This window comes from Coturnix japonica, chromosome 20 (assembly GCF_001577835.2).
Source record: "Coturnix japonica isolate 7356 chromosome 20, Coturnix japonica 2.1, whole genome shotgun sequence".
NCBI classification, from domain to species: Eukaryota; Metazoa; Chordata; class Aves; order Galliformes; family Phasianidae; genus Coturnix; species Coturnix japonica.
The window spans coordinates 4,299,189-4,325,113 of NC_029535.1; the positions used below are offsets into that span (position 1 = coordinate 4,299,189).

The window sequence follows — 25,925 nt, forward strand, 5'->3', positions numbered from 1 at the left end:
ACGGGCAGCTCAGAAGACAGAGGGAAAGTTTTATCCTTCAGTGACCTAAGAAGATTATTCTTGCTTCCTGGGCCAGGCATCTTGGTGAGGATGAGGACGGTTCTTCAACAGGTTATCCTGCTCCTTGCTGCTATTCTTCAGCAGCAATCTGCCTTCCTTTCTGCTGCTCCCAGAAAGGTGGAGGAGTTATTTGGAGAAGTCCCCATTTTGCCATGGGGTTGTGTCACGGGTTGCCTCCCAGGAGCACTATGAAGGAGCAGGGCTCCTTTGGGAATAGGATTCCAGTCCCCAACATGAAGAACAAGCACCTCTCTCCCATGAGGCTCCTAAAGTCCCATCTCTTGGTCTGCACTTCTCCCACATGTCCACACAGGGCTGCATGGCATCTCTGCACACACACATACATGCGTGGATGTCCCCATGTGCTGCTGACTGAAGCATCCCAAAAACTGGCCCAGGTCCTTCAGTTCCTCTCCAGCATCGTTTTGGGGTGGGAGCAGAGGGAGGCCGGATGTGTGGTAGCCCTGCCCTCACACCCAATAAAAAGGATCTGTCTCTGGTTTGTATCTAAAGGGAAAAAAAGAGAAGGGGAGAGAAGGAGGGGGAAAGCCTCTCCGAAACGAGATTCCTGAAATGACAGTGTGCTGACATGCACCGGAGTGATTTTGGCAAGAAATGGGAAAACTAAGTAGGAGCTGGGGCTCACAGGCACCGTGGGGCTGGTGGGGTGTGGGGCTGCTGCTCCCCTTCCCTGTGTCCCCTGCTGTCACCACTGCTGTGCCCCAGCCCAGCCAAACAGCAGACTCTGCACCTTGGGTTGGTGTTCACCTGTTTGTTTCTTCCTTCTGTGCTGCTGCTGATCCCCCATCCCTGGATAAGCCATCAGAGAGGGGGTGGGGAGCAGCTTCAGCTCCTCTACGGGAAGACCTTCAGGTTGCAGTGTTCAGCACGGGAAGGAGCAGGGTGTCTGATGCATCACATCCCAGTGTGTCAGAGAAGCACCAAACCCACACTGAGCAGCTTTACCTTCAATGCCATTGCTGCAGCTGGGGGCACTGCACTGCAGCTGGCTTTGGCAGCCCACTCCACACAATAGCACTGTGAGGCCGCATCCCGGCAGGGCAGGGGGGATCACAGGCATATTTTCAAGCATCTGGCGCTTGAATATTTATAAAGTAGAATTGCAAACCGAGCTGCTGCAATCAGAGGAAACCCAACCTGATGCTTGCAGGCACTAAAACACACAGGAACCAGCTCCTCCCTTGGGGAGGCAACAGACAAACCCATCAGGCAGCTCGGAGTCGTGCTGCTCAGGGACATCGGCACAGGTTTATTTCTCTGGTCTCTCTCTGTTTATTCATTTGGTTTTATTTTAATTATTTTTAATAGTTTCTCTGAGTGCTCCCTGTGGCTTTTTTTTTTTTTTTTCAGTTCTTATTTATGGCCTTGAGGAAAGCCGGAGCAGAAGGGAAATGCTATCAGCCAAGCTGGGATGTCTACCACATGCGTGCATGCAGGTCCCCCCCACCCGTCACCACCTACAGGAAGCCAAGAACAGGGATTGCTCCAGGCAGCAGCACCTTGCCTGTATTCCTGCACAGAAGGAGAGCTGTAAGGACCCCCACAGGACCGTGGGCAGTCTGCAGTGTGTCCACACTCAGCTGCTGGTGCTGCTCCAGAGGGGAAATCTGGGGAAGTGGAGTCATGACTTTGCACTGCTTGCAACCACTTTGAAATAAGGCAATACGCTGAGTTTTGTACAGATCATCATACCAGCCATATGGGAAACATTGCAGGCCTGCAGGGTGGGATGCATCCCTGCTGAGTGCAATGGGGCACGGCAGCCCCTCCCGGCACGTCTCTCCCCTGCTTTCCATCCAAACAAGCTGTCAAGCTCTCAGCAGCTGCCCCAGCATGGGGCTGGTGGTGCTCAGGCAGACGTGACAGAAATGTGTCCCACCTTCCTGGGGCCGGATGGGACAGGGCCACCCCAACCTCAGCACTGGATTCACAGCCACCCAGGTAGATAAATCCCAAACAACTGAGGTAATGGCCACAGATTCAGTGCCCTGGACTGGGGTGGCACCAGCCCAAGTTGGTACATACTGCTGAGCTTCCCATTTCTACCCACACTCCTTTGCCCCCCTAAAAAGCCAGTGTCCTCCCAACCTCTGTGCAAACCCCTTCTGGGCTGACAGAGAAAACCCTTGGGCAAAGGACTCTTCTTCAAGGAGAAGAGCATTTCCCACTAATGTGGTTGCCTTGAGTTGGATGGGTGGAAGGAAAAGCAAGAAGCGGGAGCGCTGGTGCTGACAGAGGGATGCCCACAGTTACCACTGATGGGAGGGGAGGTATATCCTCTTGCTCCCTCCAGTCTGGCCTCCCACTAACCCTAACCCTAATATTCTCCTGCCAATTCCTCCTGCTTTGGTTTTACCTCAGTAGGGTCTGAGAAGCTGCCAGCAAAACACCTGATCTTGGTATGCCAGACAAAAACAGGAGCCAGGAAAAAACGTGGGGTGAGCCAACAGTGTGATACCTGTCTGCGCATCCCTTTCATGTCTGGAGGAGAGCAGGGAATGCCAGGACTCCCGCTGTCCTGCAGAGCAGGCACTAAACATGGAGCTGACTTCTGCTGGGGAGCATGGGAGAGAAAAAAGCCAAAGAGGAAAGAGTGGGGGTCACAGCAGACAGGTGTGCTGCCCTGGGGTATGTTGGCTGCATCCCCTGCCCTCACTGCTGCATTCCCTCAATCTTCTTCCCCGTTGCAGAGGGAATCTGGCTGAGCAGCCTAGTCTGACATCATCCCCCCAAAAAACTGAGAGCATCAACATGTACGGCAGGAGCAGCACAAACACAACCCATCTGGTGCAACCTTTGCATGGAGCCCCAGCTCACAACCTCATCCATCCTCATGGGGTGGGTGACCCACACCAGTTCTTATGGGGCAGGCAGGACTGGATACATCATCAAGGCTGGTTGGAGGTGTGTGGGGGGGGTGAGAGGGGGATCCAGGAGGAGCTACGAGTGGAAGGATTGGGATAAGTGGGAGCGTCCAGTGTGGGGATGGGGAGCAGTCTTGGGAGACAGAGACAACGGGGAGGAAGGGATGGGGCAGGGTACAGGAGCGTGGGCAGCCCCTTGTCCCTTCTGGCAAGAAGGGATGGAGGAACCAGCAGGGCACAAAGCCATATGAGGCAGGGAGGAGCGGCAGCCCCCACCAAACACTTATATAAACAATTTAATGAGACAAAAACATGTCTCTCAGCTGAGATACATCAGGGAGAGCTTTCCAGGAGTAATAACATGGCAGGCAGCCCCCAGCCAGAGCACCAAAACCTTCATGCCACCGGGCAGAGGTGCACTGGAAAGCAGGTTCAGCAGCATGAGCCCTCCACAGGGCTGGGGCAGGAGGGGTCTGGGGTTGTTGTGGCCAGGGTATCCTGAGAACCATTTACAGGCAATGTGCTTTAGCCCCCAAAGGCTGAGTGCTGCAGTGGGTTCGGGGCTGGGAGTGGGTTGTGGGAGTGGGAACATTCCCAGACTAGCGTTATCCATCCTAAAAAGGGAATTGTTGGAGTTTTTACCAAAGAAGGAAGGGCAGCAGCAGGGTGGGGGGGAACGACTCAGACTGTAATACAGGTGTGGGGCTCACTGTGTGCTGGAAGAAGCCTCTGCCCCAGTGCTGGCCAGTACAGACTGAGCCAGTCCCAGTGAGGATGAGCTGAGGCTGTGCCTGGGGTGAGAGCTCACGATGGACATGGCTCAGCTGCACCATTGTTAGAACTCAGTAAATGCAGTTTTAACAACCATCTGGCCCATCTTTTATATGCAATAACCATCCCATTACACTGAAATAAAATCCACGTTGGAGGCACTTAATTGCACGAGCGGCCTTCAGCTCTTTCTCATCTCATAAAACACTTCCCTCGGGCTGTCTGTGGGCCTCCAGCCTCCCCTCCAGGCAGCACGGCTGTATGTTTGCTATCATCTGACGTGGACTCGAGCCCATGTTGGGACTGAGCAGGACTGAAATGCCATTTCTGGAGGGATGTTAACCCGGTCAGTCTGGCTTCCCCCCAGCCATGAACCCCATGGTGCTGGTGCCTCCTAACGAGGCCAAGCTGCCAAAGGATCTTCCCAGCAAGGCCCAAGCACAAGAAGCACAAGTTCCCGGTGCCCTCTGCAGGAGGAAGCACGGCCCTTTCCATCAGTTTTGGGGCCAAGTGCTGGTATCTGATGAGCAGAGCTGGGGGCACAGCGTGGCACACAGTGCAACATGACATGATGCAGCATGAAACAACAACACACAACATGACACAACAAGCCACGCCATGACACTACACGCCATGATAAGACACACGGCACTTTCCCGTCGCGGCCCCTTTAAGACGCGGTGCCGCGCTGAGCGCCGCGGAAGCTCCCGACCAATCAGCGCAGCCCACATCCCTGCCAGGGTCCGCCCCGCCCGCTGCAGAGGGCCGCCGGGAGGGACGTACCATTCCTCACTGTAGGGGGGAGCCCGTTGGTGCTGCTGGGTGCTCCTCCTCCTCCCCGCCGGCACCCGCTTCTCGCCCTACCCTGGAGCTTCAACTCTTTTTTACAGCTTTATGGCGTCCTAGTTTGGCTTTGCTGATGCTGGTGTCCCCTGGAGTAGGGCTCCGTCGCTCCGTCCCCCCCCGTTACGCAGTGGTGCGCGCCGGGCCGGAAGCGGCACCGTGGCCCAGCGGGCAGCGGCAACAAGATGGCGGCGCCGGGTGAGGCGAGGGCTGCCCGGGGTCGGGCCGCGCCGCGCGGTACCGCGGTGCTGACGGGCTGTTCTCTCGGTTCTCTCGGTTCTCTCTCCGCAGCCCGGCGGCTGTTCCTGCTGGCGGCTCTGCTGCTCGTCCTCGCCAACGCCCAGGCCCTCGCCCCCAGCCACCACCTCACCGCGAGGGACCTGGCCCGGCTGCGGGCGGCCCTGGAGCGGCCCTTCGCCGACGTGCAGGCCGCGTATTACTCCATCGTGGGGCTCCACAGCCTGGGGCTGCGAGTGGGGGATGAGAAGGTGAGTGGGCAGCGTGACACGATGGGGACTGAGGGGGATCCGCTTTACAACGGGCCGTGCTGCGGGGAGAAACACAGGATGAGCCGGGTTGGAAGGGACTCCAAGGATCATGTAGTTCCAACCCCCTGCCTGGCAGGGCCACCAAACATACACCTTTACTACATCAGGTTGCCCAGGGCCCCGTCCAACCTGGCCTTGAACACCTCCAAGGACGGGGCATCCACAACCTCCCTGGGCAGCCTGTTCCAGGGCCTAACCACTCTCCTAGTGAAGAACTTCCCCCGAACATCCAACCTAAATTTTCCCTCTTTTAACTTAAAACCATTTCTCCTAGTCCTGCTATTGTCAGCCCTTTCCAAGAGTTTACTCCCCTTACAAGAGGGCATAATGCAGCCGTGTTCATTCAGTGTCAGGGCAATGCCTTGAGTGTCTGCAGGGTCTGAATAAAGGTGTTGTATCATCTGGGACAGCTTGCAGTTTGCTGGTCCAAAATGGCAGCCCTGGGTTTCATTCACCTGCACCCCTTTGTGAAAGCAGTTTCAGTCTATGCACACTCACATTGCTGCCATGTGAGACAGAGAACTCGTTGGTTCTTTTCAGATCCGGTGCCAAACTCAGGCAGGACACTTGATTTTTGCTGCTCTTCTTCACAAAATACTTTTTCCTATGTGCAAACCAGAAAAAAGGCTTGTGGCGTCTGTGTGATGCGTACCAAGTTTGATGACCACAGCCTTAAGTGTATCCCTGTTGAATGCTGTGGTTTATTCCTCTGTGACCTGTTGAGGTGCTGTGGTTGGAAACGACCTCCAAGATCATCTCACCCAACCATCCAACTAGCGCCAGTGTTGCCCATTAAGCCATGTCCCTCAGTGCCACATCTCCATGGTTCTTGAGCACCTCCATGTTCAGTGATTCCCCCACCTCCCTGGGAAGCCTGTGCCATTGCATCACCTCTTTCTTAGAGAAGAAGTGTCTCCTGATTTCCAACCTGAACCTCTCTGGGCACAACTTGAAGCTGTCACCTCTCATCCCATCACTGTTACCTGGGAGCAGAGGCCAGCCCTCACCTCACCAGTCTCCTTTTAAGAAGCTGTAGAGTGCTGAGGTCTCTCCTGAGCCTCCTCCAGAGTAAATAATCTCATTTCTCTCACCAATACTGTAGCTGCTTACCTGTTTTTGTTCTTTCAGTATGCTTTCAAATTCTTTATTCTGCTACTGAGTAAGTACATGGGTGATATACAGCTGGAAACAAGTTTTCCTTTAGAATAACTGCTCGCCTGTTCTCTGTCCTCAAAGCTTTTACTTACTAGAGATACACAGATCTTTTCTGATAGATGTTCTACTCAAAGTTTGGCTGATTGCAGTGGAGTTAATTTGAAATTCACTCATCTAATTGAACAGGAGCCATGTTCTGCTGCATCACAAGCACTGAAATTCATTTGTTTTGTGGTTTTATGTTTTATTCAATACAATAATACACATCAGCATATGTGAAATCGTCAATATAATTGAAATCTCCTCTTGGTGGCTTAAGACAATGCATAATTTGAGATCTCTCCCTTTGCAGGCTGCATGCAGTTTCATCAAATCCCATGTAGACTCCAGCAGTGTTGATTCCCTTTTCTATGCTGCACAGTCCATTCGTGTCCTGTCTGGTTGCGAGGTGAGTTTGGAGTTCTGACTTCTAAAGACAGGTGTTACCAAGTAAACATTTACCTCAGTATCTTTATTCATTCCTTTTTAAGCATAGTTTCTATTTGACTTTCTCATAGTGGGTTGTGCTCTGTTATGTCTTAAGGACATAACTTACAAAGCGTCCCAGACATGGTAAAGTTCAAATATATGAAGCAAGAATTTTTTCACTGCATCCCTGAGTACCTGATCCAATATTGTCTCCTCAGGCACTTTCTGATGTTTTTACAGGGTGGAGGAAGCTGTGTAGGTCTCACAGAAAGTAATGCCTGGCATTTATTTCCATGGAAACTATAGCAGATACAAAGAGCATAATGACACTATTTGATAGAATAAATTCTCAGCTACAAAACAAAGTGTCAACACAGTGACATCATTAGTTATCCATTTTCACCAGCAATGAACAAGAACGTGTGTGCTGCTCTCATCAAAATCTGCAGCCATCAGAGATGCCCCACTGCTGAAACACACCACCCCCTGCCTCACTGTGCCCACATCCACTGTTTCATCTCCATAAATGTTCAGCAGGTGTCAGGGAATGTCAGTGGGTGCCATTCTTTCTGCATGGAGGAATTCAGTTTGTACTTCTTTGATCACACACACTCCTGTGTCAGATGCCCTTCTGTCAAACTGCCCCTTTGCTGCCATCTATCAGACAGAAATGTGACAGAATGTTGGCTGGAAGGTTCAGCTCCTACTGCCATAGCACCACTGTCTGCCTCTGATGTCATGGTCCAACATCATTTTACATTAGGAGGCATTACTTTTGGAACAGCCTTCTTAATGTTTTTTTAACCTTGCATCTTGAACAGCATGTCCATCAGTAAATGACAAGTCTAGGCACAGCTGCAAAAGGTCATGTTTTGTTAAATCTGGTATGTGTAAAATCTGTTTAAAATTGTGCTACTTACTGCATCTTGAGACATGAGACATTATTTATCTGCCCTGACTGATGTGCAGATTTACAGAGTTTTTCTTTACCTGGCTAATACCAACCAGATAACTAAAACAGAATGAGTAAATGACTTTAATATTCCCTTGTCTGCGTTTCACTCTTGGTATCCATCAGCTTCTTGTTTTCTACTTCCTTTTTACCCACCTAATTCAGCTGTTTTCTGACCTTCTGCCTGATGGTACAGGTTCTTTCAACCTATACACAGTGAATCAGTAGATAAGAGCGATAATAGAGAAGGTTGGAGTGTTTCAGGGCTCTCTTGATGAAACATCAGTAGCTATGGAAAAAAAGGAGCCAGTGCATTTGAATAGGATTCACAAAAGCAGAATCACTTATATAGTCTTTGGACAGATGATAAGGTGTTGGGATGAAAGCCCTGTATTGAATGACTGCAGCAGTACACATAGAGACTGCACTTACACATTGTGATTGCTTTACACACGCCTCACTTTTCATCAGTATCAGTGGGTGCTGCACAATTGTGTTGAGGTGAAAAGCAGGTAGTAGGAAGTTGCCATGATAAATCTGACTTGTGGGTTATCCTGACTTATTGAGAGTTGACAGCAATGCTTAGGTACTTAATTAAACTAAAATATAATGAGTGATAAATGTATTTTTCCCCACAACTTATAGTAGTTCACCAGTCAAGTCAGTGGTGACTAGTAAGACACGTTCTCAAGTGTGAATCAGTGTATTTCCTGTACTCTTCCTCAGGTTACCATTTCGAATGAGACCAGGGAGCTGCTGCTTGCAGCTGTCAGTGAGGATTCTTCAATCACCCAGATCTTCCATGCTGTTGGGGCCCTCAGCAGCTTTGGCCTTCCTTTAGCATCTCAGGAAGCACTCAGTGCTCTGACGGCTCGCCTCAGTAAAGAAGAAAATGTGCTGGCGTAAGTCTTTGAAACAGATACATGTCACTGTTTTGTGCATATCTTCTTGTCAGTTGGATTTTGCAGTGCAGGATATTTTAATGTTTGGCTTTGTAATCTAGTTGTAGTAGACAACTAGAGTAGTAGACTGAAGCATCAGTAGCATGTTTGGAGGGCTGTGCAATGCAGAGATCAAAGTCTGTTTTCTTCTCTGCCTTTGAATCTGAGCTTTATTTTAAAGCTGATATAACTAACACGGCATTCTTTAATGAACTCTATATTTCCAGTAAATCTCAGCGTGTTTGTTGCATGGGGTCAGCTGAACACACTAATGGCTACTTTACACGTCATGTGGAGTAGAGGCTGAGTTGCTTTGATTTGAATGGTGTATGACTTCTAAGAAACAAAAATCATACGCTTGTTTGTTTTTTATTGTTTCAGAACCATCCAGGCTTTGGAGACAGCATCTTACTTGTCTCAGCAGGCAGATTTAAGTGGCATTGTTGAAGAGATAGAGGTAGGGACACACTGTGTCTCCTGTTTTTCTGTAATTTTTGCTAGATGTCCGTAATACTAAAGGATATGTTAAGATGTAACATACAGTGAAAAGCCAATCTGGCTAATTCCTTTTCTGCATCATGTGAGTTGGCTTGGCTCTTAATTTCAAGCAGTTATTTTCCCTGAACTTCAACTGTGTCACAATGGACTGTGATATAAAGTCCATTGACTTAAATATAATTAAATTAGTAAAGGCTGAAGATATTTTTTTCTTCTTATTTCTTAATTATGTAAAAGTACTCCAGTGAATCCACTACAAATATTCTTGATTAGACACTGAACAACACAGTTAACTTCTCTGGATCTACCGGAATGCAGTTAAAATAGAAATGACTTTTTCTCTCAGGATCTTGTTGCTCGCCTGGATGACTTGGGTGGAGTTTATCTGCAGTTTGAAGAAGGAATTGAGACTACTGCACTGTTTGTTGCTGCTGCCTATAAGCTGTCAGACCATGTGGGAACAGAACCAGCGATGAAGGAGGTCTGTACCTGCCTTTTCCTCCTTCACACACTGTAGCTCACAAGAAGGATCTACTTGGTCACTGTTGCGCCCCAGAAGTGGGTGGCATAACTAAGTAGAACTTCTACTGGAAAAAGCAACGAGCACACTTTGCAAAAAGGGAGATCTCGGTGTGAATGTTGAATGCAGAAGGGAATTCCGTCTTCAAGATCATAGGCTGAATTTGTGTGGTGTTGGTTTTATTTCCCAAATGTACAGAAGGAAATTGCAGGTGAGGCCTCGCTTTTCTTTGTTGAGAGAAGCTGTTGGGGCATAAAGCTCTTGTTTCAGAGTTTGTTCAGGTGTCTGGCACTTTCCTGATGCTTTGCAACACTTCAGACTGTTTCATAAATGTTATTTCCTTGTGAGGAAATACAGACACCCAAATTAGTGTCCAAAAAGGAGGCAACATTGGTACTGTACTTCTTCAGGAATCCAACAACTTGCATCTGTACTAACATTAAAGGTTGTTTGGAAATTCCTTTGGAGATTGATCAAGCTAGAAATTATTACTTCAAGTTCTCTACCTGTTTGGGTTTTTTTTGTTGTTGTTTAGTAGCAAGTAAACCAAAGTGCACACACTCGATTGAGAATGACAGCTCCCAAAAGTACAAGCCAAAGCGTCAGTTGAGACAGAAGCCAGTATAAGGCATCTGAGCTAACTGCTGGCTCTCTTCCATGCTGCTGCCAGCAGGTGCACTGCAAAGTAATTTTTGTAATGCCATTGAGGTGGTGATTCTGCTACACACAATTCTAATGGTCAGCATCCAAACAATATAAGAAAAGAATAAAAAGATCAATTAAGGAAATTTGTTTAGTATTGATTCAAAATTGGGCTGTCAGAAGTGTTGTTAGGACTTTAAAGCTTTATCTCCTATGAATGGCAAGTGCCTCATAAAAGCCACAAAATTCACTTTAAAAATAGATTTTATATGTGGAAAAAATGGGAACTATTTTTCTCTCAATTTAAATGTGTTTGTCAGTTGTTGATTAATATATGGAGCCATGCCATCCACTTCACATAAAAGAAAAAACATTTGTGTTATGCAGGAGTTCTGTAGCATCTATCTGAATGCTTACTATAGTCACGTGCTGTGTTAATGAGCACTGACATACAAGCATGAGGCTGAACATTTGAGATGCAGTGGATTTCATTCAAGTGTTCATTGTCTGCAAGTCATGAAATAGTCATAACTATTGCTTTATTTGGGATTATTTGATCCTTCTCATTTCTGGTTAGAAATCAGCTCACAATCCTCTGTTTGGATAACAGTACAGGTAACCAAACCCTCATTTTCCATACTAGTAGGAAGTAATGGAAGAATCTAATACAGTGTAGTCTGCAGGGAGCAGTGCAGGTGTATTAACACTACAAAGTCAGGGTGCTCATAGTCAGATCTGTGCTCTTAGGGTTACTGCTTCAAAGCATAGCCTCTTAGCTTAAGGATGCTACCATGCCCAAAGGAATAAGCCTGCGTGAGCCTGGACTGGCTCCTTTTAGAGCCATTATGTTGCTTTGCATCACCTCTCCAAGGTTGTCCCAGTTTGGCTGGTAACCAGAACATGTAGCTTAGCCCTTCTCCACTGTATGTAGGCAGTTGTAGTGCTCCTGTAGCCCAGGCAGCTGCATGCAGTCTGGATAGTTGAGCTGACAGCATCTTCCATTCTTAAACAAGTAGTCTGAAGAGGTAGATCCAAATTCTGGTTTTGTGCATTTTTAACACAATTAGAATGATTGTGGTTGGAACCTTCATGCTAAGAATAAGAATGATAATGTGACATTCAAAAGCTAATTTGGGGCTACCTCGTAACTTGGGTTATTTTAAAATCAAATGGGAGAAATTAACCAGTTTATATGAATGGTGTTTTTGTTAATAATGTTTTACTGAACCAGCTGTGGTAAGCTGCTGGTGCTAACGTGTGGTTTTTGTTTTTCAGGATCAAATTATCCAGTTGATGAATGCCATTTTTAGCAAGAAAAATTTTGAGACACTCTCAGAGGCCTTCAGCGTTGCTTGTGCCGCAGGGTCTCTATCCCACAACCGCTACCATTTGCCTGTGGTCATTGTCCCTGATGGTCCTGCAGCTGTGTCTCACCATCAGCCTATACTTAGGGTGAGTTCTTATATGAAAACCTTAACTCATCTCTTGGCTCAGTCTTTCATCTTGTGGATCTGGGCAAACTGAATGTGTAAGGTGATACCTTGAATTGTAGGCTCCAAGACCCAGCTTGCAGTCAGTTTGGTGTTCTAGTACTTTTATGAAAACTTGTTAGAAACCTGTGCTTGCCCAAGGCTTAGAGGACACTACATTGAAAAAGCACACTGAAACCTTGTAGAAGGCAGCTTTTTTGCAAACATTAGCTATGTTAAAAGGGACTAAGTTAGTCTGGGACATGGGGCAAGAGAGGAGCCTGAGTACATAATACAGAAAGGGGCAGTCTGTGCTGCTGCAGTCCTTGTGAGATGGTGGATTTCACAGACATTCTTCTTTTGCTCTTTTAGCTTCAAGTGACCAATGTTATGTCCAAGCCACTCACTCAGGCTTCTGTAAAGCTGGACTACGCCAAGTCTGCATCTACCAAAGCCACTGTTCTCCAACAGACAGCATTTGCTCTGTCAGGGTAAGAGCTTAATCTTATGCTAGAGCTGAGGGAAAATTAATGTTATTTAAACAAGGTTGTGTTTGCTTCTCTTTTATGTTTTTCTACCAGGTATATGCTTGTACGATGGAAAACTCAAACTGCTTTTGTTACATTTTGTGGGCAGTGGATGACAGCGCCCTGTTGTGCTAAATTTCTTTTGGATAGGTCTTTTGATTGCAAAGTTGCAACATGCTCCTGACTTTGAAGGAACATTGAACACATTTTTCATCCCACGCTAATTAGTTTTAGCTTTTGCAGCATTTCTGTTTGACTGTTTTAATAGATTTAGAGACTTCTTGGTAGCAAGGCATGTTACTTACTTGTAGGCCGCTCTGTTTGCGTCCTGGAGGGTACTTAACACTTTGCTTTTTGTTTTTAATTGTAGGGAGGTCTTTGAGCTGAACTTCATGAATATCAAACCTGCAAGTGGATATTATGATTTCTCTATCAGTGTTGATGGAGATAACAGATTTATTGCTAACAAAGTTGAGGTGGGTATGTGATTGGGTGGCATTTCGTTTCTGTGCTATTCAGTGAAACAGCTTTTTATTTGCCTGCTAAGAATGTTGTATGGCATTTTTAGCATGTGTTTTTCTGGCACATGGATTGGATTTTGACTCAGGATTATGACCAGTAACCAGATTAGCGTATGATCAAAAGAGATTTCTGTAAACTTCAGAAGTGACTTATCACTTAGATATTTGCTGATTTGATGGCATGTGAACAAAGGCTGGTAGTGGAAGTGTTCGTGTTGCAGCCCATATTTTAAAGTAGCTATGCAAAAACAGTTACTAACAATGTTCTTCAGAGCATTCAGATCAGAACCTGTAAATCACAAGGCTTGGCTAGCAGCCGAGTGATTGTCTAGAGCTTGCCCAATGTGTGGAAGTTAAGCATTTGATGTCGTCTGCCTGTGTAAGCTCTAGAGCTTTAGAAAAGAGCCTTGGTGGTCTTTTGGCATCTCCTAACTGGGTATAAATATCTCTCTAAAGAGGAGTCTTGTATTAAACATTTGGTTTTACTTTCCTCCTCAAGTTGGATAATGGTGAGAAGCATGTGACCTCTGGCTGTTCATATATTCATTGTAGTGTCAACAGCTGACAGTGCTCTTCTCCAGAGATGACTATTCATAGAGTTAATTTTTTGCTTTTAGTTGCCTATTTAAGGAAAAGATTAGCTTTTAAAGTCTTGCAACATCATCAGCATGGAGTAGAGGAAGACACTTACTTACAACTGCTGACCTTTATGGTGTGTGTCAAATTGATGTTGTCATTGTAGTAGTAATGGCACTTAGGAGTGTCAAAAGGGGGTTGATTGGCCCTGCTTAAGCTCGCTGCTGGCACATAGAGGTACCAGTAGGAATGCATTAACGCTGGGGTGGCTTTGTGTGAGCTGCTTCTAATAAGACACATTGTTATGGGGGAGGACTGCTGGGGGAACTGTTTTTTTTTCCTTACTGTTATTAGCATTAATTGTCCTTAATGCACCTGTCGTTTTTGACAGTAATGAGCTAAACCAGTGGGTTATTACTCCAGGCAGAGCCTGCATTTCCTGACATTAAAATATTTGAGAGATGTTTGTGTACTGTTCAGTTAGAGGGGCTGTGTGCAGCAGCTCTGAGTTGCCTTCATGTCACTTTGCTTTTTTTAATGGTTATTTCATTAGTTCATCTTTCTTTGCTCCCACCTTGGAATGAAATACAGTTTTGTTACGGTTAGTCTGTATGTTAATGGATCCATTTTCAGTACCAGCTTCTTTATTAAATTACACCTTTCATTGTAAAGGAACTGTCAAAATTGTTTTTGTGTTTGAAGTCAGACCTGAATCGTTTGGTGGGGGCTGTTTCACACGAGCAAAAAGAGCAGCAACAAATTGTAGTATATGTTGGAAAATCTCTTGGCAATGAGATTAATTCTCCTGGGGAGCATTTGTAAGTTGTGAGAACAAATGTGCTAATTAACAACTACACACTATAGGAACTGCTTGTGTTTGAGAGGAGGTATGGAGTTGGCCAAACCCACTGCAGCTCACTGTCTGTGGTTTGGGGCGGGAGGGGCAGGAAATCATTGAATTTATGGAGCACTTAGCACAGAGGAGTTGTGATAAATGGCAGAGCCTTATTGGCTGCCATGCTCTAAATGATAAATAGCAAGCCTTCCTTCAGAGGCACAGTTTAAAAGAATAAAAACATTGCAGATCTGCAGGAATGCTTTGGCTGTTGCCTGCTGGTAATAAAACCAGCAGAAACCTGTTAAGCTTTAGGAGCCAACACAGGCATAGCTGGTTGCTGTCCGGAGACTTCCCTCGTCTCAGGTTGCTGTCCAGGACACAGAAGTACACATGCATGTACGGCTCCAAGTTGTATGCAATGCCAGTTTTAATTGCTAGCTTCTTGTTTTAGAGGAAAACTAGTTGGGTGTAGATATTTGGACTGTTTCATTAAAAGCAGTGCTCCAGGGGGAGCCAACTCCAGCATGACTGAGAATCGGCTGTATTCAGAGATGGCAGGTTGTGGAGGGGAAGGGAGTGGGCTGGGGTTAGTGGCTGATGCAGGAGCTTTGCCAAAAGGGAATTTGCTGTAGATCTGCCTGTTCTGGTGAAGTTCTGCCTTGGCTCAGTGAAGGATTCTTTGTGGGTAAGGGGATGGAAGAACTAAAGCTTCTGAAATGAACTTGACCATAATTGACCATAACTTTCTGTTGCGTTTTGTTGCAGCTGAAAGTAAAAGTGTCCACAGAAGTTGGAATTACTAACGTAGATCTTTCTACAGTGGATAAAGATCAGAGCATTGCACCAAAAACAACCAGGTAAAACAATTCATTGTGTGACTTCGTAAAGGGGAAATTCTGTCTGTAGGCTACAGGTCTTCTGAGCTTTACCTGCTTAAGCTAAACCAGGGAAATCTTGTTCTGGAATACCAACAAGCTCTTTTTTGGTGGGAGAATGCTGATTATTTTTATAGGGCGTTTTCCTTAATATTAAAGTAAGTACTACAAGAAACAAGCCAACCTTAATCTTCTGTTCTTCAGGTGTCATCTCTCTGTAGCAAAAGCAAGTTAAAATATTTGTTTTACTGTTTCTGTTATTATTGAACTTTGATAGAGAAGCTCTAACGCAACACGTGCAATGTATTTGGGGGGTTTGATTATATTGTGGCTAGGTTTACTTGAACTTTTAGATGCTTTTTTAATTGCCATGAGTTAAAACGTAATTTATGGGATTTACCTTCATTTGCATAGCTTCACTGAGGCCCTCTCTGTATTGATACAGCCTTCTTGTGCAGAAATCTGAGTGTGTTCTCTTCACAGAACACCAGGCCTCCTTTTGGATGATCACCTCAGTTCTGTTTGTTTTCTGCTTCCTAGGGTAGCTTACCCAGCCAAAGCCAAGGGCTCCTTCACCGCTGACAGCCATCAGAATTTTGCTCTGTCCTTCCAGCTGATAGATGTGAACAGTGGAGCTGATCTCATTCCTCACCAGGTTAGAACAAATTCTTGTCATTACTGTGTCAGCACAACGTTCCATTTTGTAGCATCTGAGATGACAGTTGCTCTTGAAGAGATTCAGTAGGTTTTGAAAAGCCTTATGTTTTTGACATGGACTGTGGAAAAATTACTTTTCTTGGTAGGAGGGAAGTGGATTCAGACCATTTGTTTTGTCTGTATGTTCAGTGAAGTCTCTTATTGCCCTGATACTGCGTGTGCTGCAGTAAAATTAGTGTCAGTAGTTTGCACTGTAAAAAGGTCATTTCTGACCTTTCGAATATAGATTGTTTGCTTAGAAAGTCCGTGACTGCAGACTTTATATTTATATATATATATATATATATATTTTTTTTTTTAAAGCATGTATGCATGCATCCCTCTTGTATGTTGTTGCACTTCTCCACCACCATTCATTATACTGCTCTGTACCTCTTGTAGGCCTCAGGACAGTGTTGATTTTGTGTTAATAGAATTATTTGAAGAGGCATTGTATTTTCCTGATTGTTCAGGATTAGAGGCAGCAGACCTCCCAGTTCATTCCCCAGTCTCTCGTTTCACACAGTGAAATATTCCAACAATGTTTTAATCCTTCTTTTCAGACTTTTGTCCGACTTCACAACCAGAAGACTGGCCAGGAGGTAGTTTTTGTTGCAGAACCAGATAGCAAAAACGTCTACAAGTTTGAACTGGATACCTCTGAAAGGAAGACTGAATTTGACTCTGCCTCTGGTACCTATACTCTGTATTTGATAATTGGAGATGCCACTCTGGAAAATCCAATCCTGTGGAATGTGGTACGTAGCTGGAAGCGTGGCAACATGGTTCTGGGATGACTGACAGTCCAGCAGACTAGTCTGGGGTTTGCAGCTCAATTTTCAAACTCCAAGTGAGCTTCAAACTGAGATTTAGATAAACGTTTACTTATCATAAGGTAGATTAGAAACTTGAGGGTGTTTGTGACTTCAGTTATAAGTTCACAGCAAACACTTCAAGGTTTAGGCTTTCTGTACTTGTTATGCTGGAAATAAGTCCAACTTCTAGTTATGTTACTTCTGCTTAGGAAAAGTTTCTTTTTCCGTTCTGGAGGGTTTTTTTGTAGATTCCCTTAAGACAAAATGAGTCAATGTGTGGTTGCCATGAGTTGCAAACTGGCAGCAGTAATGTAGTAGGTTTTAGAAAACTTAAAAAAACATTGGAGTTCCTGAAGTTTGTGATTTTGTTTTAGGCTGATGTTGTGATTAAATTCCCAGAAGAGGATGTGCCATCCACGGTCCAGTCCAAGAACCTCTTTGTTCCCAAGCCTGAAATTAAGGTACAGTCAAAACCAAAAGCCATGTGCAGAGATTGGAGGGAGAGGCCTAATCCTAGTTTAATTTATCTAGTCTTAGTTCTAATATAACTTTGTTTGGATTAGTAATCTGTCACAGAAGTGTTAATAGTGTGTAAGTAAAGTAATTAAAGAAAAAAAGATTTTCCACTTAATGGATAGAAATGTGTTGCAGTCCTCTGCTTTATGAATGAGCTATATGTCCTACCAGGAGAGAACAACTGTTGTCAGTGAGAAGATGGAAGTAAGAGAAGTAGAGCAGGTAGTTGGCACCGCAGAAAGCTTTCTGCATCATTCTGAATGCTTGTGCTGTTGACAAGCTAACCACTGCTTCTGTGAGCATGAGGAAAACTTAACTGAGCAAGAGATCAAATGTTCAGACTGCAATAGATGCTACTTTAAAGAGTTGTGCTTTGCCTTCAGAGGAATGCTTGTCATCCAGAACAACACGTACCAGAAAGGAGCAGGGCTGCAGCTGGTCTTCCATGTGCCTGAGAAGGTCTTCTGTTAAATACTTTATTACTAGCTGAGTTTGTTTGTTTGCAGCACCTCTTCAGGGAACCTGAGAAGAGGCCTCCCACTGTGGTATCTAACACATTCACAGCACTGATTCTCTCACCACTGCTCTTGCTGCTCATTCTGGTGAGTGAACTGAGCCACAGAACAAGGAGAAATGTATTAAGTGTTACTTAATCCCATCAGCCTGATTCCCTTTTGCAGACTTAACTGTTGTCTATTGGTAGTTGTAACATCCTTTTCTACTCTATTTCAGCTGCATCAACTTGGTGTTTTGTACTTAATGTATGTCAAATCTCACCTGGTCAAGTTAGGTTATACTGTATTTGGAGGGTAAACCTGTGAGCTTGCATTGCAGTGATTTCCCTTTAGCTATTCCCAATGATAGTTGGCATTCCAATAGTCATGTCCGCTGCTCTCTGCAGTTATCAGTACACATGCTGATGACAAACCACTTCAGTGGGGAATTCTTATTTTTTCTGGAAAACATAGATTTGCAATAATAATCTCCTCTTTGCTTAAAGAAAGATAAATGAGGAGCTGCCTTTGCAGACTCAAGCAGTAGGAGAAATTTCTGCTGCAGGAGCTCAACAGTGCAGGCTTTGACAAAGCTGCTGTTCTGTCCTCTGTACCAGAAAACAATGTGCTTCTGTAGAGAATACACTGTATTCATTGAAGAACTTGAATCTCTTTCAAGTCTGTTTCCTTTAAGTTTAAAATAAAAGCTTGTGTTTACAAGGACTATTTATTCAGGTTTTCCTTCTTTTCGTTTTAGTGGATAAAGATTGGTGCCAACATCTCCAACTTCAGCTTTGCTCCCAGCACCATTGTTTTCCACATGGGACATGCTGGTAAGTGTCACAGGCTTTTCTGCTATGTTTGACCTTCTCACCTGGGAGTTACAGATGTGAGCCATGTTGGTAAATGGGCTTGCAGCCTATTAACTATAATGACATAATAGCATAACGTTTGTTCTCTTGTTTTCATCTGCCTTCCTGCTTTTCATGATTGTTAATATGATGATAAATCTGTTTTGGCCATCAGCTTGTAACAACGGTCATTATCTGGGCTCCTCTCACACACCATTTATCGGTACTTAATAGAACTTCTTATTTCCAGAGGTCACACTTCTGTTATTGCATGTTTATCCTTTGTAAGTAGAGTTTCTGTAGGGATTGAAACATGTGGGACTATCATCTACATCTTTTCTTTTATAGTGTTTTCTGTGAAAATCTTCTTAGGCTGGATCGGGTTTTGTCATCAATTTTATTGTGCTTTTGGTCACATAGTTATTTACTGTCTTGGTAGACTCTCAGAAACACAGCAGGTTGTGAGAGCATTGGATCTACTGCTTTCCATATGACAACATTCTGCTTTAACCCAAGCCAGTTTCCTTGAAAGCTTTATAAGCTCTTAAAAGTGAGCAAAGGCTAATATCCCCTGTTACAATCCAGAATATCCTCCATGTTTTAATAGCCTCCACGGTCTGTAATGTGTCCATAATTATGCCACCAGAGGATTGGTTGTAAGCTGTCAGTGTCACATTTTTCTGAAGTATGGAGACCCAGATGCCTTCTGCTCCTGGCAGTTATACATACATAGTCCTTAAATCTGTCCCTGTGGAGCTTCAGAGACAAGTTAGAAATCAAGTGCTTAGGTGTGGCAGTACAACATAAGAATCGTTCTGGGAATAGCTAATGGTCTTTCTTTGTAGTACGGTTTCAACTCTGGACTCTGTCTTTTTTCACAGCAATGTTGGGGCTTATGTATGTCTACTGGACTCAGCTCAACATGTTCCAAACTCTGAAGTACTTGGCCATTTTGGGTGGTGTCACGTTCCTGGCAGGCAACAGGATGCTGGCTCAGAAAGCAGTAAAACGGTAAGCCAGGCATAGATGCATGAGTGGGAGCTGCTTTTAAATTTGCAGGGAGGAGAACACATCAGTGTCTATCAGTAATTGATGCAGTGACAAGCGTTTTCAGTTCTTCACTCTTGGATGCAGGGACTCTTATGCCTGTTTTCAGATTAAGCCCTAGATTAAACAGACAAGGGCAATGAGGTGTTCTTGCTCAGATGCAGCTGCCTGCTCCTTCAGAGCAGATGGGCTGTGTCTTCTTGCTGAAGAGGGTCGGACACATGGAAAAAGCAATGAGTGAAAGAAAGCACATACACCTTGATGTGGGGAAACCCACTTTTGGCCAGATATTCCCTGACAAAACTGCTTCACTTAGTTGTGTACAAAGCTTTGATAATATTAGATAATTAAAGCCAATATAAATGCAGAAAATCTATACTCCTATGCAACTGTGCTTGTGGGGTATGTTTTAAGAGGTAGAAGGTAAGGTGTGGGTTATCTTACTGCTGTCTTCTACCTGAGGCAGAATTAGAAGAGAGAGGCAGCTGCTTTTTGAAGGATTGTAACAGCCGACAAAGTGCAACACATAGAAGGAACAACATGGAAAGTTCTGATGAATGTTAGGGATACAGAATTCATTGAAGGTGGACAGACGCTGGAAAGGAGGATTTAAAGAGGTTGTAAAACCTTTATTTCCCTGGAGATATTCAGAACTTGGCTGGATATGACCTTGAACAATCTGCTTCAGCTTTAAAGTTAACTCTGTTTTGAGCTCACAGTTGGACCGAGTAATCTCCGCAGGTTTGTTCCAACTAAAACTATTCTATGATTCTGTAATAAATGCACTCAGGTATCTACATCAAGCAATGTGAAACACCAGCCAGTCCCAGGCAAGCTTTCTTTGCAGCTAGAAGTTGTAAAGCCAGCTCAGTGTGGTTTTGTTCCCAGGCTGTGCAACTTTGCTCAAGACAGGACTGCTGCTACTGGGACCTGTGCCATAGCAGCTCTGTGTCACTGAGTTGTACTGTGCACACCTGGGTGGGTACTGCAAGCACGGTACAGCAATGCCTTGCCCTGTATGGACATGGTATTTGTGTGGATGCTTCATCTTTGTGCCCTGTGCCACACCTGCAGTCTGGTTGCTGACCCAGGCTTCCAGTGCAGTGCATTAATCAGAATTTGAACCCTTAGCCCTTCTGCCACATGGAGTTTCCACATGAGATTTAAATTTAAGCACTTTTGCCCTAATACAGAACTTGGATTTGAAGATGATCTCATGACCTGCTTTGCCACCAGGCCTGTGCTTTTCTTGCTTCCTCTTTTTGAACTAATAGAACTCTATCCTTGCGCTCCTATTTGCATAAATAGCCCTAAACTCTCATATTTTTATTGCACTTGACAAGAGGACGAGGACAGTAAAAAAAGAGACAAACAAGAGAAAAAGCGCAGCAGCAGCAACAACAAAACCTCACAAACACAGGAGAGTAGAATTTTCAGGGCTCCCACATTGGTTTGTTGCCTTTCAAACACCTCTACTTGCATGGCTGTAGCAGTGGGGGCAGTTACTCTAATTAGCTCTCTTCATACTGTCCTTTCAGCTGTCTCAGACTTGCTCCTTTGGATGCCCAGCCCTCTGCAGTATGGCACATTCTCTTGTTTATTTTAATAATGTTTCACTTTTAATTTAATGATTAACAATAAAGTCATTAGTAGCAATAGATTTCTTAGCCTACAGATGCAAGGGGAAAAGAATACAACAAAGTTTACTTCTAAGTGTCAGCTCAACCAGGGCTTCTGTTAGCACATAAATGCTGATGGTTGGTTCCTACTTCAAAACACTGCAGGGGGTGTCTCTGTGCTTTTTCACTGTACGTGACATGAATCTGCGACCACAGTGGTGGCAGGTTTGAAAGCAGAACTTGTACCTTAGGCTAAAGTTAAACCCTTTGTACGTGACTTTAAAGTTCCAAAAGACAACTTTGTGTTGATGTGCAGCAGGTCTGGCTCCGATGTTAAGTGCACCGATAATTAACTCGATAGCACTTGGAGGCAAAGCTGCTGTTCCTCTATGGAGAACGCTGGTAGTGGTTGGGGGGAACTATATGTAAACTAAATTCTTTCAGAAGCTACCAGAAGGCCTGGTTTTGCTCTTTGCATTTCTATCGTGGGCTCTGGTTCCCAGAGCAAAGCTGCTTTCCTCCTTCCTATCTTCTCTGAACCTTTCTTCCTCTCTCCTTTTGGCAGGATCGCTGCAGAGCAGAGCAGTAGGTTGGCAAAGTATAGAACGCTGCGGTAAAAAGGGGTTTTGCTAGTGACCAACTCTTCTAGAAGTAAGGGTCTTTTTGGAATTTGCCTTTCTTGGGCGGGCTGTCTGCTTCATTTCACTTCATTCCTCATTTCTTGCACAAAAAGGTACCTGAGCTGAAGCTGCCTCCTTTCAGCATTGTTTATTTGGCTTTAAATCAGTCCTTGGGTGTCCTTGGCTACAGCTGGGCTTGCATACTAGCAGTCTATGTCCATGAAGACTAAGTGGTCTACATGTGATTCCTTAATAATCTCATCTTGTGGTGATATGTGCATGTTAATACACTGGGTGTAGGAATAAAGATAGAAACAATGCTGCTTGTACTGTAAATAATTAGCAGTGTTGGCTAAAGGAGGGCATAACCAAGGCAGCTGGTATCTGGGCCTTTCCCATCCTGCTGTGGGTACTCCTTGCCCCATCTGCAGTGTCCTGGCTGTTCAGCTGCTGGGCACTCTGACTGCTAGCAGAGCTAAATTAAGCCCTTGCTTGGATGGCAAAAGCTCTGTATGCACCGTCTTATTCAGCTGAGGACACAACCTAATCCAGGATTCACCCTTCAATTAGACTGAACTGGTTGTGATGGCTCAGTCATTGGCAGCAGCAGCAGCCAACTCCCCACGAATGAGTGCAGTCATCCAATAGGATCTCCATTAGCACATACTAGTGTAAAGCCCTTCATTGCCTTTGAATCTGAGCAGGTAAGGTCCCGGTTTGTTATATCCACAGTGTGATGGGAGGCAGAACTACTGTCACTGCATGCTGCCCATTTTGTGTGTATGGCTTCATTTCTTATTAACACACTACTTTATAAAGGGGAAAGGAAAGAGAATGTGGGATGAGTCCTGGGACCAGAACCGCTGCAGAATGTGCTGTACTGGTGCACCTCAGCAGCACCTGCTCTCTCATGTTCATAGCCAGCACTCCATACACACAGCGCATTGAACAGAGCTCAGTTTTGTGGTGCAAAGCAAAACGGTGTGGGTGGCTGCAGAAACAGTGTGCAACGTGCTATAAGCTTCTGTTTGCACATCAGATAGCACGGAGGATGGCTTCAGGACAATTACCTATGGACTATTGGCATTATTCCCATAGGTAAAACAGCCTGGCACCACCTCTGCTCTCCATGGAGTGTTTAGAGGTGTAATAGCAGCAAACAATCTCTGACAGGTTCCTGGAGGTGCCTGTCACTTGTTCTGGTTGCTGGATGCTTCTCTTTTTACCACAGCTTGGAGCTCGTGGCTTTCAGCTTTAGTGGCCTGTTGCCAAACACTTAGGAAGTGTGTTCTCCACAGCTTGCAAATATTCTGCTTCTCAGCTGGGTATTTTAACTCCTTAATTCCCTGTGGGCTATGAGTCATCCTGGAAGATCTTGGAAATAGTTTATCCACAAACCATAATTGCTGCCATGTGCAGCCACAAGCACCTTTCATCACTGCTGGGTTTCTGATGCCCCAGATAGGCCAGTTAAGACTGTATTGCTACCAGCATCTGGGGTTGGGCTGTAAAGTGCACTCAGCTACGCCTCTCTCTGGCTCCTTGGAAGAGAAAAGGACCCCCAAAAGATGGACTTGCTGTGCCCACCTTGTTGAAGATCTTTCCTTTGTGTTTGCCAGCTGGTTCCAATTGGATATAATGGTCCTGTTGAAAGTGGAGGTGTGGCAGAGTAGCTGCAGGCTGCTTTGCATTCAGCCCTGCTGTTTTGTCCAGTTTTGTGTTTTTCAAGGCTCATTTGTTCCTTTTGCACCAGAAATTGACCTTCATTTCACCCAGCGTTTCCATACTACTTGTATTAATTTCTCACTTAGGTTGCAGTCCTGGTTTTATCACTCTCCTCTCAAAGAAGCTTCCTTTGAGAGAGAATGAAGGGTCTGGGGGCACTTGTACAGTGTAAAGAAGTGCTTTGTTGCCTGGGAGAGTTAATTGTTTGGGTTTCCCTTCCCAGGACACAGTAGCACCAGAAGAATGGAAGAAATGGGGAAAAACAGAGCAAACACCTTCAGAACAGAAACACGGAAGTCACTGAAAGAGCAGAAGGATGAAAGCAGCAGAATTTTTTTATATATATGTATGAAGTCAAGAAGGTTCCAGTTAAACTTCTTACAAGGTGTCGATTTCTCATTGTTGTGTTCATGCTACTTGAGTGTTTTTCATACGAAACCAGAAAGTCGTTTCTTCCTTCCATCCCCGCCCCCTTTCTCTGCCCTTGGAATGTTTTAATTTCTTTTTGAAGACGAAGAAGAAGAAGGAAAACAATTCTCCTTTCCCCAGGTGCCCCCTCCTCCTCCTGAACCATTTGTGAATAAAGAGGAAAGAACGGTCCTGAGTTTTGGTTTGGCTGTTTCAGTCTCTGGCTGGAAGTTGGGCTCATTGAACAGAGCTTGTTCTGGTGGGTGATTTCTGTGTATTAGTCACTGTGCTGAGGAGCTTCCTGTTCTTTCCTGTCCTTTCCCAGAGGTACACGTTTATATGGGGACGCTTCCCACTCCTGCCTGTCCTTTGCAATGCTTTCATCTGCATTTCTGTGCTAACCCGTGTTCTCTGACTCAGGATGGAGCCTGGCCAGGCCACGTGGAGCTGCCAGGGCCGCTCTCAGCTCAAACAGGAGGAGTCCCTGGGGCTGTCCCTGTGGGCTGCATCCCTGGCTGTGTCTGCCCCGGCAGGTTTTTGGGGGATCCTTCTCACATCGATTCTAACACTGAGCTTTGAAGTTGTATTGGGGTAATTTTGTGTCATCATCAGATTAATGATGTGGGAAGTGGAGGATGAGGACGTTGGGGAACGGTGCAGATTTCTGGAGAGTTCTCCCGATGAACAATTTCCACATGGAAAACTTAGCAGTTGCTCCTGGCTCCTTCCCCTGCATCCATGTGTTGGCTCCCGTTTGTCCCATGTCAGATGGGTTTCTTTCAAGCCCTTTTGGCAGAGGAACTTCATGAAACGTCTATGGGAAATCCAAGAAAATGAGATCAACCAGCAAATATGCGGCCGAGGGGCCAATTCCTGCACAGCACCTCACATGTGTGAGACACAGCTCTGCTTTCTGACAGCCATGTTGCCTCTTCCGCGCTGCAGTCGTTCACACTGAGCTCACCGTGTCTGTTCTTTGTCATCCCAGTTCCTGCTGCTTTGTTCGTGGTGAACTTGACACTGAACCTTATGAGCTCAAGGAACTCTCCTGCACTGCTTCAAATGACCGATCTCATGTTGTATTTGAGCCTTCTGAGAGTAACGGACTTATATCCTCTGGAATTCCTTTTCACCCTTTAGAGCTCTTTGGAGCCTCGTATTTCATCCTGCTCTACCCATCAGCTTTGTGTCATGCCTTGTTTCTCTACTGCTGCTCCCAGTGTTTGGCTCTTAGAAGAGCTCTGGCCCATTCTCCAAGGAGAGAACTGCAAAAAGAAACCCATGTGGTTTTGCTGTGATGCTTTTCCTGAGCTCTGCTTGTTGCTATTGATTTTTTTCCTACATTTTTGATAGGAAAGGATGCTTTTATTCTTCTGGCCTTTTACTCATCAGACACGTTGTTTTGTTTCAATCCTTTAATCTGCCAGAGTTGGAGCATTTCCTTCCTCATTTTGACCAAACCTGAACTTTCAAATGAACCCTTTTGATGACACTTGCATGTTTGTTTCATTTTGCTTCCTTGTTTTTGTCCCCTTGTTTATTTTCTGCTTTAAGAATCTGCTGCTTTGGATGCATTTCTTTGGTCTGTTTTCCCCCATTCCTTCCCTTGCAGTGAGCTGTAATGACTTCACACATGCTGGCTGCTGTGACACAACAGCCTTACAAGCTCTTTGAACCAAGCCTTGCATTCATTCTGTTGCAGGTCGTTCTCCAGCTGCCCTGTAAAGCAGGCTGTCTCACTGCAGCAGCTCCCTCTGTAATGGTTACAGGTGACCCATTAGCACTTGCTGCTGTCACAGCTTTGCTGCTGTACAACATCCCCTCGTTGCTTTGTGGCACTGGAATTGTGATCTGAACAGGGAGAACGTAACCTGTAGGGGTTCAGTGCAAGTAGGAGTTCATTCCCGTGTATGCTGGAGCCTAATATACAAGAATGGGATTGCTTGGGGGAAAAGGAGCTGGAATGTACTGCAGGTGAGTAAGGGATTGTTTGGGTGCAAGGAGGATGCTTTAAGAGTCCCCAGTGTTTGTGTGCAGGTGTGTTT

General features: G+C 45.3%; 1 protein-coding gene across 4 annotated transcripts; it reads left to right on the plus strand.

The window, feature by feature from the left end:
* Nucleotides 1–4,638: 4,638 nt before the first annotated feature.
* On the plus strand, nt 4,639–24,074 carry RPN2 (ribophorin II). Of its 4 annotated transcripts, XM_015881441.2 has the most exons (18): nt 4,639–4,757; nt 4,851–5,047; nt 6,615–6,710; nt 8,409–8,584; nt 9,005–9,080; nt 9,468–9,602; nt 11,559–11,735; nt 12,125–12,243; nt 12,650–12,755; nt 14,980–15,071; nt 15,630–15,744; nt 16,349–16,543; nt 16,975–17,061; nt 17,623–17,718; nt 18,368–18,443; nt 19,343–19,472; nt 21,693–21,778; nt 23,696–23,982. In XM_015881441.2, exons 1-17 carry the CDS (start codon nt 4,745–4,747, stop codon nt 21,742–21,744), a joined length of 1,938 nt encoding a protein of 645 aa, XP_015736927.1. In that variant the 5' UTR covers nt 4,639–4,744; the 3' UTR covers nt 21,745–21,778; nt 23,696–23,982. The 4 variants fall into 4 exon arrangements, with proteins under 4 accessions (XP_015736927.1, XP_015736929.1, XP_015736924.1 ...); XM_015881443.2 differs by lacking the exon at nt 21,693–21,778 and having other exon boundaries at nt 4,640–4,757; nt 23,696–24,074; XM_015881438.2 differs by having other exon boundaries at nt 4,712–5,047.
* The last annotated feature ends 1,851 nt before the right edge of the window (nt 24,075–25,925 follow it).

Bases quoted from the DNA above. Each gene is read 5' to 3' on its own strand.
- RPN2 (XM_015881438.2), top strand. From the start codon at position 4,745: ATGGCGGCGCCGGGTGAGGCGAGGGCTGCCCGGGGTCGGGCCGCGCCG. The intron at 5,048-6,614 runs GTGAGTGGGCAG...CTCCCTTTGCAG, and splicing joins TGCGAGTGGGGGATGAGAAG to GCTGCATGCAGTTTCATCAA. The intron at 9,081-9,467 runs GTAGGGACACAC...TTTTTCTCTCAG, and splicing joins GCATTGTTGAAGAGATAGAG to GATCTTGTTGCTCGCCTGGA.